At 49.9% G+C, this 18,613-nt stretch overlaps 1 protein-coding gene across 9 annotated transcripts in view; it reads right to left on the bottom strand.

Annotated features, from left to right (window-relative positions):
• Positions 1 to 3,853: 3,853 nt before the first annotated feature.
• LOC8028680 (IQ motif and SEC7 domain-containing protein 2) overlaps positions 3,854 to 18,613 on the bottom strand; it is a 31,147-nt gene continuing 16,387 nt past the window's right edge. For 4 of the 9 annotated variants that reach the window (XM_029989982.3, XM_029989983.3, XM_029989984.3 and 1 more), the window contains 9 exons: positions 14,444 to 14,716; positions 12,237 to 12,536; positions 10,542 to 10,889; positions 7,326 to 7,451; positions 7,159 to 7,258; positions 6,638 to 6,759; positions 6,362 to 6,548; positions 4,336 to 4,391; positions 3,854 to 4,288 (listed from right to left, as the gene is read on the bottom strand). In XM_029989982.3, coding sequence (XP_029845842.1) covers positions 4,076 to 4,288; positions 4,336 to 4,391; positions 6,362 to 6,548; positions 6,638 to 6,759; positions 7,159 to 7,258; positions 7,326 to 7,451; positions 10,542 to 10,889; positions 12,237 to 12,536; positions 14,444 to 14,716 — 1,725 coding nt within the window. In that variant the 3' untranslated portion in view covers positions 3,854 to 4,075. Of the gene's footprint in view, positions 4,392 to 6,361; positions 6,760 to 7,158; positions 7,259 to 7,325; positions 7,452 to 10,541; positions 10,890 to 12,236; positions 12,537 to 14,443; positions 14,717 to 18,613 lie in introns of all 9 variants that reach the window. The other 5 variants (XM_029989986.3, XM_040500845.2, XM_040500847.2 and 2 more) reach the window with 3 other exon arrangements.

The raw sequence follows: 18,613 nt of genomic DNA, 5'->3' as shown, positions 1-18,613 counted from the left end.
ATAACCGCCACTAACGGGGCAGTGCAACAATTTTAAAGGAATTCGCAGTTTGTATTTTTTTATACTGTACATCTAGGCCACAAGCGAGAAAACCGCGCCACCTTCCCCGGTGAAAACTAGAGCTGCTAGAGCACTATATAGCTCCTACGGAGCAGAGTAGCGCAATCCTTTGATCCGCGTGTTTCACTGACAACATTGCCGACAGAGCAGCGCGGCGCGAGTCACGTGGTACTCAGGGGTCCAGGGATTCCAGGAGACATGGAGATCGACTCAGCACGGCTGATTAAAAAATAAACGCCAAGTTCACACTTTTCGAAACTAGTCTGTCGTGAAGTTGGTGAAGCACTGAACACTTTATCAAAGGTTTCATAATATCGGATGCGTGTGAAAATTTTGAGAAGGCAATTTCCAAGGCAATGGCGTTTGAAGCAGACGATTTTTGTACGCAGCGGAGATGGACTTCCTGGGTTGGCCGGAGCGGGTCACGTGGACGGTGCGACGTCTCCGTGACGTCGCCGCGTCGTCTGCTGCGTAATGCCGCTCAGGCAATAAAAAAAAAAAATTACGCCCTTACGTGTCACGCAACTTAGCGCAAATTATTCTAAAATAGCTCCTTCGAAGCAGAGTGCTCTAGTGAAAACGACGAATTATTTGCCGATCTGCAGCCGCGTGTGGCAGTTACGTGAACTACGGTGTAACGTCACAGGGGTACACGAAAGTGAACAGAACCAGTCTCCGCTGCTACACTTGCCGTCAGCCCCGCAGCGAGCAGACTTTGATCTCGACCGCTCGCTGCAACCTTCGGCGATGTCAATACTCCGAGTTGAGGGTTTGTGCTTTGTTCTACAGGTGACACAGATTAATTCCTGCAGATAATTGGCCAGTCCGAACATCGTTGCACAACACCTTTAAATGGCAAACACTATGGTTCGAGTTCCGCCCTCTCGAGTATGAAGTGGAAGCTCCTCCACCTCTTACCCCTTCAGCAGAGCGAACGCTGCGGAGGAAGTGACCTCCTCCCAGCGTTCGCTCTGCAAAGGTGGAAAGAGGTGGGAGGATCTTCCACTCTACTTTTCATGCTTTGCACCAGACGTCATCTCGTCAGCTCTTCGGCTATCAGCAGAGAAGAGGGGAAGGAGGAACCCCCCCTCTCCAGGACTCTCTTTTGTGAGTCCAAGATGTGCCCAGAAGTCACTATTCTGCACTCAAAATTCATACAAAAGCAGCTTCCCCCTCTCTCTCCAGTGGTGGTGTGAAATGGATGATGTGATAGCAGTGCAAAGCATGCACAGGCTCACTAGGTTTTTTTTCATAACCCAAACTTTTTTTTTTTTCTTGCACTCACCCTCCACTTTTTCAAAAAAGAAAACTGGTGGGAAAAGAATAGTGTGCCACAAAATACATTTTACAAAGATTATCAACACAATTTGACTTTCAGGCACATCTTCAGTATGAAGAAATTTCGCTTGTGTGCACCGGCTCAAAAATGGCCTATTTGCAGGACATCATGAGTGTTAAAATTCAGTCCCTCTGCACACAGGAGAACAAAGTGGGGGTGAATGGCCTGTATGCAGTGTTAACGCTGCACCCGTGGCTCCGCCCTAAGCAGTATTTCTGCAATGCACGTACCTTTTTTTCTTTATGTCGACAAATGTGGCATGCTTAGGCAATTTAATAACAAATATTTGCCGGGAGTGCTGTGTTCATTTAAAGGGGCGATGCAACAATAATTCTAATTTCAATAATTAGTTTAGAATTATAAGTGAAAAGATTAAGCGCGCAGGCAAGTTTGAGGCATTCCCTTCTGTCTGTTCCTTCAACTAATTTTTTTTTTTCTTTTTTTTTTTTTAATTTTTCTATATCGGCGAATCGAAGAACTTCCACGATCGACTCCGCCAACATAAAAACGACGTGCGAAACTTCGACAGAGAACGCAGTGCTCTCGCTGAACATTGCGAGACCCTCGACCACCGCATTGCCTTTGAAAACGCAAGCATGCATCCTAGACACGGCATCAAATCTACGTAGAAGACACCTCGTAGAGTCATGGTACATACAACATCAATAGGTCCTTAGGGGCACTTCCAACTTTATATATTACCGGCCTCCAAGATGTTATAACAGACTGCGCACGGCACGACCAGCCTACTAAGACCAATGAAAAAGAAAAAGAAGTCGCTCAACATCTAGAAGAAGAAGAAGCTGCTGTCCTTCATTCATCCCCCTGAAGAAGAAACGAACGGTTTCGAAACGTAGGGTCGCTACTATTTCAATTTTTGGTTGGCGGATTATCTTATCTCTTTATTATTTACCCAACCAGAGAGAATTCTCTCAAACATGTTTACCTTCAATTTTTCTTTTTGCCTTTTCTGCACCAGTCTCGAATATTAAATGACAAGATTAGAATTATTCCTCGATATTTATGTCCCATCAAACTCTCACTGCTTTTTTCTTTTCCCCGCATAGGCAGTTGTAGGAAATATCAGAGAAAACTGAACACCGTTTACGCCCTCAACATGCAGCCAGAAAAGGCGGCCATGCGATCTGTAGGCGATTATATGCCGCCAATGTTTTTAACATAGCCACACATTGGCGTTGGCAGAGCACAGGGCACACGCTGAGTTCCACGCATTGTTAAGGTTCGGCTGTTCCCGTCATCCCAGCAATTGGGCAAGAGCCACTATCCGAATGCATGTCGAGGCATCAATTGCCACGAGACAAAATCGAATGCCTATGCAGTCTTCGTGTCCACTGTGCAAGCGGCATTTAAATATTGTCACAGCAGGGATCGCAAAGCTTGACGACACACTCCCTGGGATCACATTGTTGACATTGCCCCCCCAGCTCAGTCATCAAGATTTGCGAAGGAGACTCGAAGGTCCGCTTTTATCCTTAGAATTCCACCATGACGAAGACGCTTCTTGGTCGGTGGCGGTGTGTTCGTGTATTCTTTGGTCCCACTAGTGCCAGTAATCTGTTGTAAAGTGAGAAACGTTCCCACCCCAATATCGTTGCACAGCCCTTTAAACTTCAGTGCCTTTACTGAATCAGTCTGTGCTCACTCGCACTGTAATGTCAAACTGAGCACGCAGAGGCATTTGTAAAGAACGTGCACACCGCTTCGATCGGCACTTTGGCTTCGCATGTATATGCACGTGCCCACTGATCTTGGCTTTGACCTGTGTGCCCAGGTATCAACTGCAGTGCCACAGTGCACAGTCTCAATGTTTTGGGAACTCAGGAGTTCCCCCAGAAACTTTCAAGGGTCCCATTGAACCCAAATAAAGTGTTTTCCCAGTTCAAGCACTATTTTAGAAGATCTGAACCACCCATTGATGCCTAACTTAACTGGTGCCAATTCCTTGCCTGTGCATCATTCTTTACAAGGTCTGTGGGCTTCTGTGGTGCTCTATCGCCTCCATGCCAAAACTAGGGAGTCCCTCAGCTGCCATTCGAGAGATGGGTGTTCCTGGAGATTGTGTAAAGTTTGAGAACCCCCACACTAGGGATCTCTGCCTGCCTGCAGTGTTCCTCTAATAGTAGACTAGTCATTTCAAAAGAGGCAAAACTCTCGCACCTCGAAGCCCCGCATGATGCAGCCAGATCCCAACAGCCATCCTCACGCACAGTCGCGCGGGCAAGAAGCAGGCCAGCGGAATTGCCTCTAATCTCCACATCAGCATTCCTATAGCATCCTGTAAATAACCTTTCCCAAAACGCACAACCTGCAGCTGCAAAGAAGTTCCACTTAAGAAATGTACCGACTGGAAGTTCCTCAAACGCCGATGCGTCGATGCAATTAAGCGGTGCCCTCAGCACAAGTGAGACTCACGCCACAGCTCAGAGGCACGAGTGCAGGGGGAGAAGGGGTCCTTTATTGATGCGCACGCATTCGTCCCGTCCCACGCCGAAGTTCGGCACGGGAGGTCAGAGCGTCGCGGGACGAAGGAGCGGGGAACGGTGTATATATTAAAACGCACATCTCTCGCTGTACATGAGTCAATTTGCAAAAAAGGGGGCCTATCACATCTGTACACTCTGGTTGGATCCGCGTGGGAGGGGGGGGGGGCCGGCACTATCCCGGGGCCTCGGCGGGCGGCACGACGGTGACGGGTGCCCTGCCTTGCGGGGGCGGCCGCGTCCGCTTGCCGGCCACGGCGAACAGTCCGCCGAGGAAGCCCTGTCGCTGCTGGGAGGGGTCTCCCGGGGGGTCCGCCGTCCGCTGCACCGTGTGGGGGGACGCCTCCCGGCTCACCGAGCTGGCCGCCGAGGACTGGAACGAGACCGACTGCAGGGCGGGGCCGCCGTCGGGCGCCCTGCCTGCTGCCAGCTCACCATGCCACTGTCCAGGGAACCCGCGCTGCCCCGACGCACCGGGCGGGCCGCCGTCTCTGCGCATCGCCCCCCCGGGGGTGAATTCACGTTTGTGTTAGAACGCCTACAGTCGCCGAAGAAATAAGAGCGGCAGGGTGTGTACAGCAGGCCCGGCCTCCAACGTGGTGCTTCGTGCCTTCCGCCGTGCACTGGCTGCACGAGACGGCAAAGTGTCGACGAAGGCACGAAGCTCGCACTGAAGGCAAAACGAGTGAAGTTCTTCCCTTTTACTCTCGCCCTGCCAGCGACTATAGTAGTATGAACTACGAGACGAGTGAAGTATGAAACTACGGTGTTTGAAATACGTCTCCAACTAGTACATTTACAGCACCTTTTGTTTTTCTTGTTCTCTACACTATTTGCAATTTTGTGGCGTCACAATGACTGTAAAATACCAAGCATGCGCCCGTGGCGCAATGAGCGCCCACCCGCTACTTACGAAACGTAAGAAAATTAAGCGAAGGATGTGTCGAGCAATCAACACAGATTTCCGAGCCCACCTAGCTGATCGAGGTGTTCCTCCACGTCGGCCGGTTCTCCGAACACGCTGGTGCAAAGTGGTGAAGCCCACCGTATTGTATACAACTTCTACACTTTTTTCACTTGGACCTGACAAGTGCCCACAACCAGTTTTTCGAGATGATCTCCAAATAAGCAGAGATGCTTGCTGGGTAGTTCACGGCACACAATGCTGCGGATCGCCGCAAACATCCTGGCGGAGGTGGAGACGGCGGGTAACTGTTCCGCCACTGCCTCCCCAGCTGCCGGCCCGATCGACAGAAACTATGACAGCCAGAAATATGAATGATACGAAGGCAGCGGTACCCGCACCCGCTCGTCGCCTTCGCCCACGCTTCTAGAACCAACCGTCCGGGTCACGACAATCCACGGCATTACACAGCAGCTCCTGTGACATTACGTTGCACCTTCGGGCACGGTCGGATGCATTGGCGGTATGGGACTCTAAACACACTAGTCGGACATGTGGCAGGCATTGCAGTTAAAGTGAAAATAAAGTAAGCGGTGCCTTCGGGGCTAGGAACAGAACTTACTAGGGTCATTCAAAAGTTAGGCTCAGGAATTGGCACCTTCCACCCCCATTATCTTACATTGACACAACAACCATTTGCCTGTCTGTGACATGCAACATTGATTCGCGCCCGGCAGCTCCGAGGGAGCCCTTGACCACAGCCGCATAGGTGCAGTTGGCAACGGTTTATGGTTCTGGAATGCAGCCTTTGAGCTTTAGATTGAGAGTTAGAGACTAGCAGTATCGGTCTGTTGTCACAATTTGCTTGGGCTGTTTCATCTGGGCACACTGACAAAAGCTAGCAACAACTGGCTACACTTATCCAATGCAACAAGCTGGCCGAAGTGACCTTACTTTGAGGCATAGTTTATTTGGTGGTACTGGAGCTTGACAATTTGTTGCTTTTAACCATATCTATACCATTAGTAACGTGAGGGGTAAAACCAGTTAGGTCATACTATTTCGTTCGAAAGTGACCAGAACCTGTGGACGCAAGCCGGTAGCCCCGATCAAAACTATCCTACACATCTCTGTGCAGCGCGAGCAATTTGAGGTTGTGCGACCCTGTACCCTGCTTTCTGGGGAGCAGAAACGAAGTGCACGGTGATGCAGAAACCAGGTTCATATCCTGGCACCGAAGGAATTCGATATTGCAAGCTAAGTTGGACCATTTCTGAACTAATGAAAATGTGCAAGTTTTAATAAAGCAGCAGGTCAAAGCCACTTATTTCCTAATAATAAAAGCAAAAAGTGAAAGTGTGAGCACTCAATCACAAAATAAGTGCATACTTTTAAACCCATACCTTAAATCAAACAAATCCGGCATATTGGAGTTTTTTTAATGAAGAGTGACAATCAATCTTTGCATCCCCATTCAAATGAAGACTAATTCCCCCTCTCTCCTCGCTGCCCAGATTAACATTAACAAGGCTCGGGATGACTCGTGTCGCCACTCACGCTGGTCGTGGAGGTCCAGCAGCGAGTTGGAGAGCGCGGATCGCTTGAGGCACGGGGACTGTGCCAGGGGCCCCTCCCCCGTGCCCTCCATGTCTGCCAGGCCGGAGTCCCTCTGGTCCCAGGGGCTCCGCAGGGGCTGCTGCTTCTCCAGCTCCCCCTCAATGCGCAGGTTTTCCATTTCGTCCATCTGCGAGAGAAAGCCCACGCCTCACCTGAGCCGCTGGCAATGCCGGCGCCAGCCTCCGCCCCGCACGAGGCCTCCCACCCGGGCCTTGCCTCTAAGATGGCCTCCCGCAGGTCGTCCACAAACTTGCAGCGGTCGTGCTCGTTGCGCGCATTCAGCGTCATCAGTGCCCGGTCATCCACTCTCTGGCTCAGGCTGATGCCGTGCGGGTAGTCTGCGCGCCCCAACGAAAGGGGTTCTCGGTTAGCGGCCTTCCGGTAGTGTTTGGGCACAGTGCCTAAAGTGCGTCTTTCACCGATGCGTTCACTGCGTCCTCAAGAGTGGTCCTTCGATTTCCCCGTCGCAACCAGATGGTTGACAGAGACAGAAGCAAATACGAGATAGGACGCCGCAATGACGGCGACCCTCGCATTTGCTTGCCTTGTCCGCTGGCATCTACGACCGACCGACAGGATGGTGACATCCGACAACCCAACAAACTGGCTCCATCGACAGTTTGTTGCCGCTTCTAGACCACTTTTAATGCACGGGCGGGACGGGACGGTAAACGCGCCAGTGGAAGACGCACTCCGGGCAGCGTAGTTTGGGTGGCAAAGCAGGGCCCAACACTCACGGGGTGCCTCGAAGAGTGCCACGCTCATTCCACAGAGCGGCAAGGACTGGCGGAAGGCATACTGTATGCTGTTCTTCTTTTTGCTGAAGATCTTGGTCACCTGCGCAGAGCATCACAACATGGCGTCAAAGAGGAGGGGACCCCGGAGATTGCCGGGGCCGACTCACCAGCAGCAGGTCATTGAAGAGGAACACCTCCCGCTGGTGTACGCCTGGCCGCTCCTTCTTGTGTACGTCGTACACCTCGTACAGGCGGCAGTAGCAAACCAGGCGCCGGTGGGCGAGGGCCAGGTTCTGGGCGGTGGAGGGAATGCGATGTTCTTGGAATCCCGCAATACTACTACTGTAGCCGTCAATGCGAGAACAGCGAGGCAAATCTCAAACATCTGGCCTCCAGCGCAAGCTCCTTGGCCGCCCCATCTTTTTCTTTCAGTCTTTTCAGTCTCTTTACCTTTTTACCGCGTGTCTTGCCCAGACAGTCTCTTTACCTTTTACATGTTTTATTCATCCCTACATGTTTTATTCTTTCGTGTTTTTCAAATCATGGTCTGGACCACTTGACCGTTTTCCGGCATTAATGTTAAAACAACTTAAGAAAAAACGCTGTCCAGAAAAAGAAACATATTTCTGCAAAAAGTTGATTTTGAAAAATGCTATATCCACCAACACCTAGAGAAGAGAGTATTCACAGAAATTTCCATTTGCTTACACTGCACAGTTAATTTTTTTATGAATTATTCTCGGTCCATCGATGATAAAGAAAAGGTAGAGGCTCGAGCACTTTGAATGCGTTTTTCTCCGTTCAACATTTTGGAATAAATTTCACTTTAGGAAACCTATCGTTTGGTACCGGGATACAAGGAAAGGCTCACTCATTGTTTTTTCCTAAATGGAATTTAATGGGCAATTTTATTGTGGCATTGTTTTACAGCGAAGCCGTTTATGGCTAGGGTTCCGTGGATATTTTGTGTGTGTGGCAAAAAACTCAAGGCTTGCACCGCACCCATGTGCCGCACGTGACGGCGTCTGCAGCAGTCACTGTTCGAAAGCAAAAGCCCAAAACAAATGGCATCTTGCACGTGCAATCATCAACGCTTTATTTCGGTTATTTACTTCTAATCTGTTATACGGGGAAGGCGTATAAAAACCTTTTCTGTAGTCTCCATGAAGCTTGGGTAATTTAGCTATTTTCGGGTGCGAGACCAAAATCTCTACACTCGCACCGTCCTCTCTTTGTCGCCGTTCCAAGCGCTTGCATGCCTAGTTTCCTTTCCTCCCGCTCTCCTGAGGTGGCGGTCCCGTCGCGCGTGTCTAGTTTCCTCCGGCTCCTTGGGGTGGCGATAGTCGTCCACGCGAATGTGTATAAAAAACCAAAAAGACAAGTTGCCATTCTCTATTTTCAATCTCACTTCTCTTCCCTCGTCGTAATGGGGAGGCCGCGTATAGTCTGGACTCCCAAAGAGCAATGGTGGGAACGGCAATGAGAATGTCAGCGGCGGCGGGCGGCATCTGCGTACCTTTCGTCACAATGACCACCGATCAAGACAATAAATGTGTTCGTACCTTTGTTCAAAATTCTGTCACGTCTCTATCATGTGCTAAACAGTTTCGCTGGTCGTACACCTTCACAAAATGGAAGGGCTCCTAATTTTTTAGTTTGTGGATGTCTTAAGCCCTCCGGAGCGTTCTGCGATGGTCTATTTATGGCGGTAACTCAATTTACAGGTCCTAAGGATCCTAAAAATCATAAAATTATGGTCATGCGCGGCGGATTTCCCTATTAAAATTGCTATCAAAGTCCCCGGCACGCCCCCCCTTTCTAAGATGACCCCGGAAAGGAGGGGCATCTCTTTACGCGTCAGTCAATAGCAAGCGAAGGATTCCGGCGTCGCTGCACGCCACCAACGCGGCCGACCGCCGACCCGCGGAGGAATCTCTCCGGACTTTGTGCTCGGCAGTCGTCGTTCGTCGCACCGCACCGTTACTGCAATACGCAGTCGCATTCCACAGATGACAAGGAAAAGTTTGACTCGTTGACGTGGAAGGATCGCAAAGCTGGCTTCGGAGTCGGGATCCACGGGAAGCTTAATAAACGGTTTTGTAAAAACTTTGTATACATATTAACATGCGTCTACTACGCAATATAACAACATAAACAGACGATCGCAGAAAGCTCCGGAGGGCCCCTTTAAGATGTTAAGATTTTGTCAACGACATAAAAGGCAAAAAATTTATTGGATTTTTCAGCATGATGCTAGCGTAAAATAAATTACTTTGTGGAAATTTTGTTTCCACAGTTACACTCTCGAGGGATTCTGCTGCATATCTAGTAAAGAAACATGTTGGGTATTACACTAGTTTTCTAACAAAAGTTTTCCTAAAGAATGTCAATGTGTTTCAGATAAAAATGACCACAATTTTTTCCAAACTTCATGTACACAGATGAAAATTTGCACTGCATTCCGCCTTGTTACTGCCAGTATATACCGTAACTTTATTTCATATTAAGCGAGAGGTTCAATATTTGACCCTTTTGGCTAGTGTCCTCCCAATAATTATAAAAACAAGCCTCCACAAATTCACCTCAAAGTGCTTGCCGTACAGGTGGTTATGGTCCGACCACATTTAGTTTTTCGCTTTTCACAGCACCCCTACCGAGTTCTCGGATGGAACTGGCAGGCAGGAAACGTGCGCAAACCGATCTGAACATCTTTCCCAGCACTTTTGGTGCATCCCCAGTCTACGCAACTCTGTGGAGATTCGACGAGAAGCCAAGTTTTTACCAATACAAAGTAGCAATGACCCGGGCCAGGACGACATTCCTTGACCATGTGCGCGTCGTCCGCGACCAGGAGGTTTAGACTGCACTCAACACCGACCATGGTGCCTCGAACGCGTCTCTGACTGGTGTGTTGACCATGTTCAAAAAAGTGGTCCCTCGATTTGCGCCTGATGATGCCGTAAAAGTGTCCCGCTGTCACCGGCCTCGATCATGGAGGTGTTGCAGCAACAGTAGAAAACGTTGTAGACGCCTGTTCCGATACAGGTTCCTGTCCTGCAACCACAAGTCAAGATTCCGCGACGACGGAAACTCTCGGATTCGCTCATGCCTTTTTTTCGTAACTTTTAGCCTTAACCGCCAGGATGACGACATCCGACAACACGACACGCCGGCTTGTACGACGTCACTGATTGCCACTTCGAGACCGCCTTTGATGTACAGGCGGGACAAAACGCTAACTTTAATGCACTAGTTGAAGACTCGTTCCAAGCAGCGCAATGCTCACAGGTGTACAGCTTCCCCCGCCCCGACACCTATCCGCATCCCCACACGTCGCCACACACGACGTCCCGCCGTAAACCGCGCGGGACTGTTACACTCACGGGCTTCTTGCCGACGATGGACTGCTGGACCTTGAGCACCTGGCTGACGTGGTCCGAGCCTGGGCGGAACGGGTGGGCCTTGATGCGCTCGTAGATGCCTGCCAGCATGTCCCGGTCCAGGTCGTGGCCCTCGTCCACGCCCCGCAGGTTGCGCACGTAGTCGTCCAGCTTCATGCGCTTGTCCGCCTTCACGCTGGGCGTGTGCAGGTCAGTGTTGAGCAGCACCACCGAGAAGGCCAGCACAAAGAGGGTGTCCGCGCTGCGCAGCTTGGCCACCACATCCGGGTTGCACTGGGCGTACTGGTGGCTGAACACCTCCACCAGCCGCTCTATCTTCTGCGCCTCGCCCTGCCCCCGGGGGAGAGGTCACGACGGGTGAACGTCCGCCGGCAGACGAATCCGTCGCTGTCGGGTGCCCGCAGACGCACCAGCCTTCGAGACACTTCTCGATCTCAATTCTCACACTACCGAGGTCACTGTTCATGGCAGTGAAGGAAGCGCATTCTGAGCAAGCGCTGCCAACAATGTGCTCGAGTAAGACGTCCAGCGCACAGTCTATTGAAAGTGGCATTGCGGTGCCATCGCGGTGCGATCACAACAGGATGTGGAGCATAGAGATTCAAACTTCGAAAAAATGGCCATCTGGGCTGGCAGGAAAGCCCGAAGTGCAAAGACATAATCTTTGCATGTCATTCATGTGCTAGCTCTAGCAGTCCTTCCAGACCCTGAGACAGTCTCAAGTTATATGAGACTCGTTTTGGTTTTTGAGATGTCCGAAAAACCTATCGGTCAGAAGTCTTGCAACAAGATTTACAAGCCAATGAACTCTCAATTTTGCTGACTCCAGACACAGAAATACTCACATCAGCAATGAGGTGGCATCACCTGTATTGATGTAGTAGCTCTGCACCATAATAGGCTGCTACAAAATAGGAAGCAGAAAAAAATCCACCCCTGAATTCAAGGGAAATGGTGCCGTTATGCCACTCAGTCCCAACGCACCATTTCTCTGATGTTACGGAAAGAAGGAAGTCATCCATCGGTGCTCCTTTCTCAAAACTGGCATCCACACAAAACACTCCCCACCTTTAAACATTATGAACAGGCCTGTCTGTCTACTTTCCTGCATAAGTCACGGACTCACGGCAATCATTAAGACTTACAAAAGGAACCGGCGAATGGCAAAGCGAAGATAACGTTTTGAATAAAAAATGCGATCCACAGATCTCATTTCTGCGTTTAAACGTTATCGGTGCCTCATTATTCGCCGAGCCTCTTCCGTATATCGCAATGATTGGCTCGTCTTGAGCGTTGTGGAGAAATGCACAAGCAGGCATTGTTCATAAAGAGGTTGACTTATTTTGGGATAGACACGGTTTACTCCATTCACCTCTAAACTGACAGCTTGGTGGAGGCTACATGCTTGTAGACCAGTTCTACGTTTGCCTTTTGCCACGTGATCACAGTCCTAGCAGAAAGCAGGGTCAGGTGATGAAAGGGAGGTGGTCGACTACTTCGGCAAGCGCATAGCTCTAACTGCCGATGCACAGTCGGCTTACTGGTTCACGGAGTACACGTGCATTACAATCGAATTCACCCTTCCAACGACATGAAAGATAAACCAATCGGAATGAATTCATATACTTTGTGCCTTTTCCATAAAAAAAAAATAATAATGGGGCAGAAAGCACTCACGGGCAGGATGAAGTAGCTCTGGAACTTCCTCAGGGCCAGGTCGACCTGCATGCCGGCAAAGTCGAGCTCCTGCACGAAGCACTCGAGAACCTGCATGTTGAAGGGGCACTGCAGGTTGCCCAGGTAGTCGCCGATCATGAGCTTGCTCAGGCCCTTGCGGGAGACCAGGAAGCGGGCCACGGCCCGGGGACAGGCGTCCAGGAAGCCCCGGTCCACCAGGTAGCGCACCCCCTTCTCCGGACGCTTGTTGAACAGGTTCAGCCCCACCCGGTACTGCCGCTTGCGCTGCGCCTCGCTGCCCTGCGTGCAAACGGGCCGCCACAAGCCCAACCGTGGGAGACTGCCCCCCACAGAGTTTGCACGCTCTACGGCGCCGACAAGCCAAGGACGGCAGGGCACCTATTTCGAATGCCGAGCACCCTGCGCGCACTCGTCGCCTTCCGCCGTGCATCCGATGTGTGCGCACGCTCAAGGCTTACAAGACGACGAAGCATTATCGAAGGTAGAAAGCTTGCGCTGGATGCAGGGCAACTGTAAGACCTCCCAGTTCTCATCCTGTCAGAAACTATAGTAAATATATTGGTAAAAAAAAAAAAGGGAAAAGAAAACTTTTAGAAGGCTCAGAGTGACGGCAGTCCTAACGAATTGCAAGATGGCACAATCGACACTGGTGGGAAGGACTCAACAAAAGCTTCTGCAAGCTTCAGAGCAGCGGCCGACACCTTGCTTGAAGAAGCAAAGTGTCGGCTGCCGCTCTGGAGGTCCTGGGAGGCTCCTTTTTTCAAGTACATCTCCTCACTAAATTGTCATCCACAAACATGCTGTGTATGTGTTACAAGACCAGACATTTAGTACAACAAGTACTACTAGTTGTGACAGTGGCTCCTGAACTGAGTTACGGTGTTTCATGTAAAAGCTGATGAGGATTTGTTAAAGTTTACGCATGCTCAGCAATTCCATGCAAGCTGCCATGCACAGTTCTAGGGTTTTCTTGAGGCTGACACGTGCCTGACGTACACCTATGGTGGGGCTAAAAAGTTAGCTAGTGATCGCGAGAAAAAAAGAAGAAAGGGAGCTGCCACTATGCACTTAAAGGCCCGAATTATTCTGCACCTCTCAGTTGTACATGCAGCTACACATTGCAATTTTTTTTAGAAAGGCCAAACTAATCCCGCCCTCCCAGTGCCTGGGTGTTGTACTACTGTGCTTCTGAAGGTTCAGCAGAGTTTCGTCTGGAGAAAAGTGCACACGAACATAGACCAAATTAAGAGCTAGACAGACTGGAGTGGTCCTTTAAAGCCCCGTTTTAATTAAATGGTCATGGGCAATAAAGGCCAGTGAACAGGGACAGTTACCACGAGACACCGAGGGAGGATACTATGTAGACACACTTAGAAACTGCATATACGGTAGAACATTTCCATAGCCAGGGCTGTGTACAAAAGTATACCATGCAAGCTCATACATGCTGCGACTAAGCACAAATACACTAAAACCTCTCTTGAAGGTTCCGCAGGTACCTCAAGCGTTTGTACGAGCAGTATTACAAGCACGCGTCAACTTCACCCCAACTTCGCTTCGCTTCAACTATATACCTCAACTTCCCTTCGCTAAGTCTGTACTTCGTTGCACCAGCCTTTGCCACAGGCAGGCACAACCTTAACAAATAGCAGCGTTTTGAGTTTGTCCTTGCGTTCGCTCGGTTGTCTTTCCGCCTCGAGTCTCGAAGTAACTGCCGCCGCATTCGACCCCGACCGAGTGTTTTGCTATCTCTCGTGGGAGCTCATGACGAGAGACTGCACTTGCGCCATCTGTCAGGCGGCCCAGGAACACTTCCAATTTGTGTGCATTTCCTAATCTTTTATGCATTACGCTCATGCCGTGGGCTCGCGACACCTTTTAAAATTGTTTTAAGCGCCCATTTCTTGTGGACAGTGCGTAGATTTTGTGTCGGCAAATACTGGAAACCCTTCGGTCTAGCTACACCCAGTTCCAGGGCCGCTTAACAGCTGGGGGCCAGCAGGTCCCACTGATCTGTGGTGCGACCTCTCGTTGTAAGCGTTCACGAGATCACAACGTGCTCGGCCGCTGTCGTACACAAATGTGCAAGCCGGCCTAAAGTCCGACGGGACGGTCAAACGGGCGGGGGCGGAAAGGGGGGGGGGGGGGGGGGGCAGGGGGAGTTGGGGATGATGTTGTGTCCCAACCTTGGAGGAGCCCATGGAGTCCTTGGAGCCCCCCACCCCCTGGTGCGGGTAAAGCAGAAGCACGTCCGAGGCCGGAGGGGAGCAGGAGTAGGCGGCGCAGTCCAGGCTGTCCTCGCTGTTCTCGGAGATGTTGCTCAGGCGCTTGTCCTCCAGCCTCAGTCCGGCAGGCACCGCAGCCAAGGGAGACTGACTCGCTGCCGCCGCTGTTGCCGCTGCTGCCGCCGCCGCCGTTGAAGCTGCCGTGGGGGCTGGGGACTGACTGGGGGCTACCGCCTGTGGAGACGCACCCCGGACCCACCCGGGGGGAGGGGGGAGACGGACGCTCTAAGGGACACTCCAGTCTCTGTCCTGACCCACGGTAAAGCACACGTCGAATACGACGCGCCACCGTCGCGTCTATGATTCTCGTATGGCATTACCCCATCCAGCCTTCTGCCAGCCGTGATTGCTGCACCACAATTTGTTCCTCCATTAAGCGCAGGTGCACAGCATGACACGGTCCTCCTACCCTAATCCCGCGAGACACAGGAAAGCTGGTAATGAGGTATGTTACAGTGAAATATAGTATGTATGTAGGAGGTAAATTTCCTAAGCCATCAATACTGGTCCGTGACACTAGCTTGCACTGGTAAAACGCGAGAGTACTTATACCGACTCTGACTATGCGTATCGCACAGTGTGGAATGCATGGACAGCTAGCTTGAACTTTGAGTTTGTTCGAAGCAGTCATCCAAAGCAAATGCACAGGAGCGCTCTGGTGTCAACCTAGGTAGAACAGTATTACCCTACGTCATATGAAGAAAAAACCATAGCGTTATGTGAACATTCAAAATTTGAAATAGTAGTTTTGAATAATACAATCGTAGTGTCAATTGGGACGATTAGCCCCGTTGAGTGCACTTCTTACCGAGCGCCGGTGCGCAGCAGAGAAGCACCACCTGCAGAAGCAAGCTCCGTGAGTGTTGCTTTCTCACAGTGCACCGGTGCACGGTATGAAGCGCACTCAACAGGGTAACCCGCCGCCAGAGCAGTGTATAGAGAGAGTTTCGCCAATGGGAGGCGCAGGCAGAGCCAGGGCATGCACCAGACGCAGAAAGGGGGCTTGACATACACTCTTGGCCAACCAGAAGCCGAAAAGAATTTCTTAGCGGTAACGACAAAGTGTTTTAATCAAAGGTATATGGTTTTAATAAGGGCATAAGAGTTAATTGTAGTAACCCTTCATCGTTGAAAATAGGGTGCACAAGATGTTTTGATCATGATCATGCAGAAAGATGTAAGAAACGAATGTGCCACTGAACTGTGTTTTGCTCGGACGGCAGAGTCCTGGCCCTCGGAGCCTGGCGTACGGATAATGTCGATCATTCCCCTATTCGCAACTTTTCCATCATGATTTTGGATGACCGTGATTGAAACATCACGTGCACCATATTTCCAATCACCGAGAGTTACTCCTATGCACTTATTAAGTTTGTTTCTCGCGACCGCCGCCAGGGTATTATTTCTGGCTTCTGGTTGGCCACATTCGAATTTCTGAAGATGCCCTGGAACATGCCCAGCCTGCTTTGGCCAATAGTGCCTCCTGATTTGTCTCCTATACTTCCAATGAATGGCCAAACTCTCTACATATGTGGCTCTGCCCGCCGCGATCAACACTTCGAAAAATATGAATATCGCAAGTGCGTATTTGGGAGAAAAGCACACTTTCAGACCAAGGTGGGGCACGTGTGCACCTAATGTATTTGAAAAAAAAAAAAAAAAAAATGAAAACTTTGTGAATGTTGATATCTACATTCTAGTAAAATTTTCAAAATTAAACTGCGGTTGTTACGCAAGAGTATGCTATGGCGAATTACATTGGTCGTTTTGGAAAGTGCCAAGGTCGCCTTTCTGGAGCGCGCCTACTTCGCTGGGCAATAGATATTGAGACTTGCATGTTCCACTCGTCGTTTTGGATCAGCTCCCACCCTAGATCTCGATCCAGATCCGAGTAAAGTCAGCTGGCCAGGCTGGCTTCCGGACTCGACCGGAAGCCAGCCTAGTCAACCCTTGGCGCATACACATGGCTTCCTTTCTCGCCGGGCATCTCGCCTTGAAAGAATTCGTAATGGCCGCCCACGAAGTGCCACCCGCTTTACTGCTGTCGCTGCTTGATGACAGTTCATCATCAAGTTGCTCGAGGAGCTCCTCCAGCAGAAGCGGCTCAAGTAGGAGCGACGACAAGGATTGCTTGTATGTCCCGCATGAATTCATCCGCCTTTCGCACCTCCGCAGAAGAGGCCAAAAATCGAGATGTAATTGGACACTGTTCACGAGTATTCCAGTAAAGAGGCAAGAGGGCTACGCTGATTCAGATCGCTTATTGACATGCATCTCTCACATCATGATTAACTTCGCTCATCCGTTCAACACATGTTGTTAGTGCCGCAATCGCGAAAACTCATGCTTCGAGATCCTGGACCACGGGAAGAGGATTCACGGGAAGAGGATTCCCGGGAAGGTGAATGACGGGAAGGCATCCGCCAATCCCGGAGGAGTGGTCATCTTCCACTGTGGATTCGGAGGCGGAGCGACTCCGTTCAGATCGCATACTCCATTTCGGATATGGACTACTGATCTTGGCGTGCTCCAAAACAACCAGTGGAATTCGCCATTAGGCAGAGACGGCCTGACAACCTGCGTTCATTATTCGCAAATTTTTGTTTTTAAATAGATTGAAGTATATGTGCACATAGCAAAACTTGCAAAATCACTCAATTAAGTTTAACTGGGAATCTCTATAGGATTAATTTCGTGTCAAATCCGTCGTCTATTTGCCATCCCAAGGCATCAGATTTTCTGGGGTCACAGTCAATAAATATAGATAGATTAAAATAGCTTATAAATGAACAAGTGGAAGCCTGGGAACCACCTTCACGAGTTTAGCTGGGATTTCGTTTAAGCATGGTGCAGCTGTAGTAGAAGGCTTAGAGAAACCATTAACTATTAAATTAGAAAATATTCAGTCAAAACCACTACTACAGTCTAAGCTTGTTATAACAGACCTTGATTTTGACCAAGATTTTGGTCTGTTGTAAGAGGAGGGGTATGTTGTAAGCAGATATGAAGTTAAGTCAATGCTATGTAGAGGAAAACCAACCGAACTTCACAAATCGATATGTTATACCCAAATGTCTGCTGTATCTAAGTCTGTTGTAATGAGCTTAGACTGTATTCACTTCAAATTCACACGGCAGTAAAAATCTGCTATTTGCACATGACTAGAAAATTATCATTGGGTAAAATCCACACACGGCAGTAAAAATGCTCCAGTGAAGATATGGTAAGAGATGCAAATTTGGCAATGGTTTTGACTGGTTCGACCAGCCTGACAGAAGCTCTGCTAGAGAAGCTGGCTGGATACACACCAATTTATTAACTTATAATTACGCTTAATTTCAGCATGCTTCCAAGAAATGTTCCAAGATCGTTGTAAGGGGAACGTGGCAGCTTTCTTTCCACATTCGATAAACTATATCAGAGGTTCCTACGGTTTTACTGCTTGGAAAATGTGCCAGATAAGTGCACTCCCTTTAAAAATGAGGCAGAGCAGAGACCTTTAAGCCAGCCACCTGTAAACTACTGAGCAGCATCTCGTGGTACTACCGCGGACAATATAAGCATGAACAGGCCACCACACTGCTTTATCATACCTGCCACCTTCGGAAGAAGTGCTGGTCTAAACTAAGACTGGAAAGCAATGTCATGCTCCCAGTCTCAGGACACTTGCCAATTGAAACACAGCTAAGCTTGTGGGAATTGCAGGCACAGCAAAAGGCCAGGTCAAGCGTTGCAGCTCATACTGTCCGGGAGGAGGAAAGCGTAGAAGTGTGTGGTATCCCACTAGAGTCTGTTGCAGGTTAAGAACAGCAAGGCAAGCCCCTCCCACAAAGCTCTCTGCTCGTCCTGATTGCTGGCTCCTCCTTCCCCACGCGCTTCCTCCCTGACGTTCGCTCCGCTAAAGTGGAAAGAGTGAAGAGCTTTGTGGGGAGGGCCCTGCTACAGTCGCCGACCGATTTTTTGGACACCGATTTTTGGAACACGTCCGATAATTCACACGTTTTCGCCTAACCGTCGTTCACCCCATAGAGTTAATGTATAACACTGACCGAACTTTGGGACACCATAAAG

The sequence above is a fragment of the Ixodes scapularis genome, unplaced genomic scaffold, assembly GCF_016920785.2.
Source record: "Ixodes scapularis isolate PalLabHiFi unplaced genomic scaffold, ASM1692078v2 PGA_scaffold2__306_contigs__length_199485367, whole genome shotgun sequence".
NCBI lineage: Eukaryota > Metazoa > Arthropoda > Arachnida > Ixodida > Ixodidae > Ixodes > Ixodes scapularis.
Note: the sequence above shows the minus strand (reverse complement) of the source record. Positions and strands in the feature narration are given on the sequence as shown.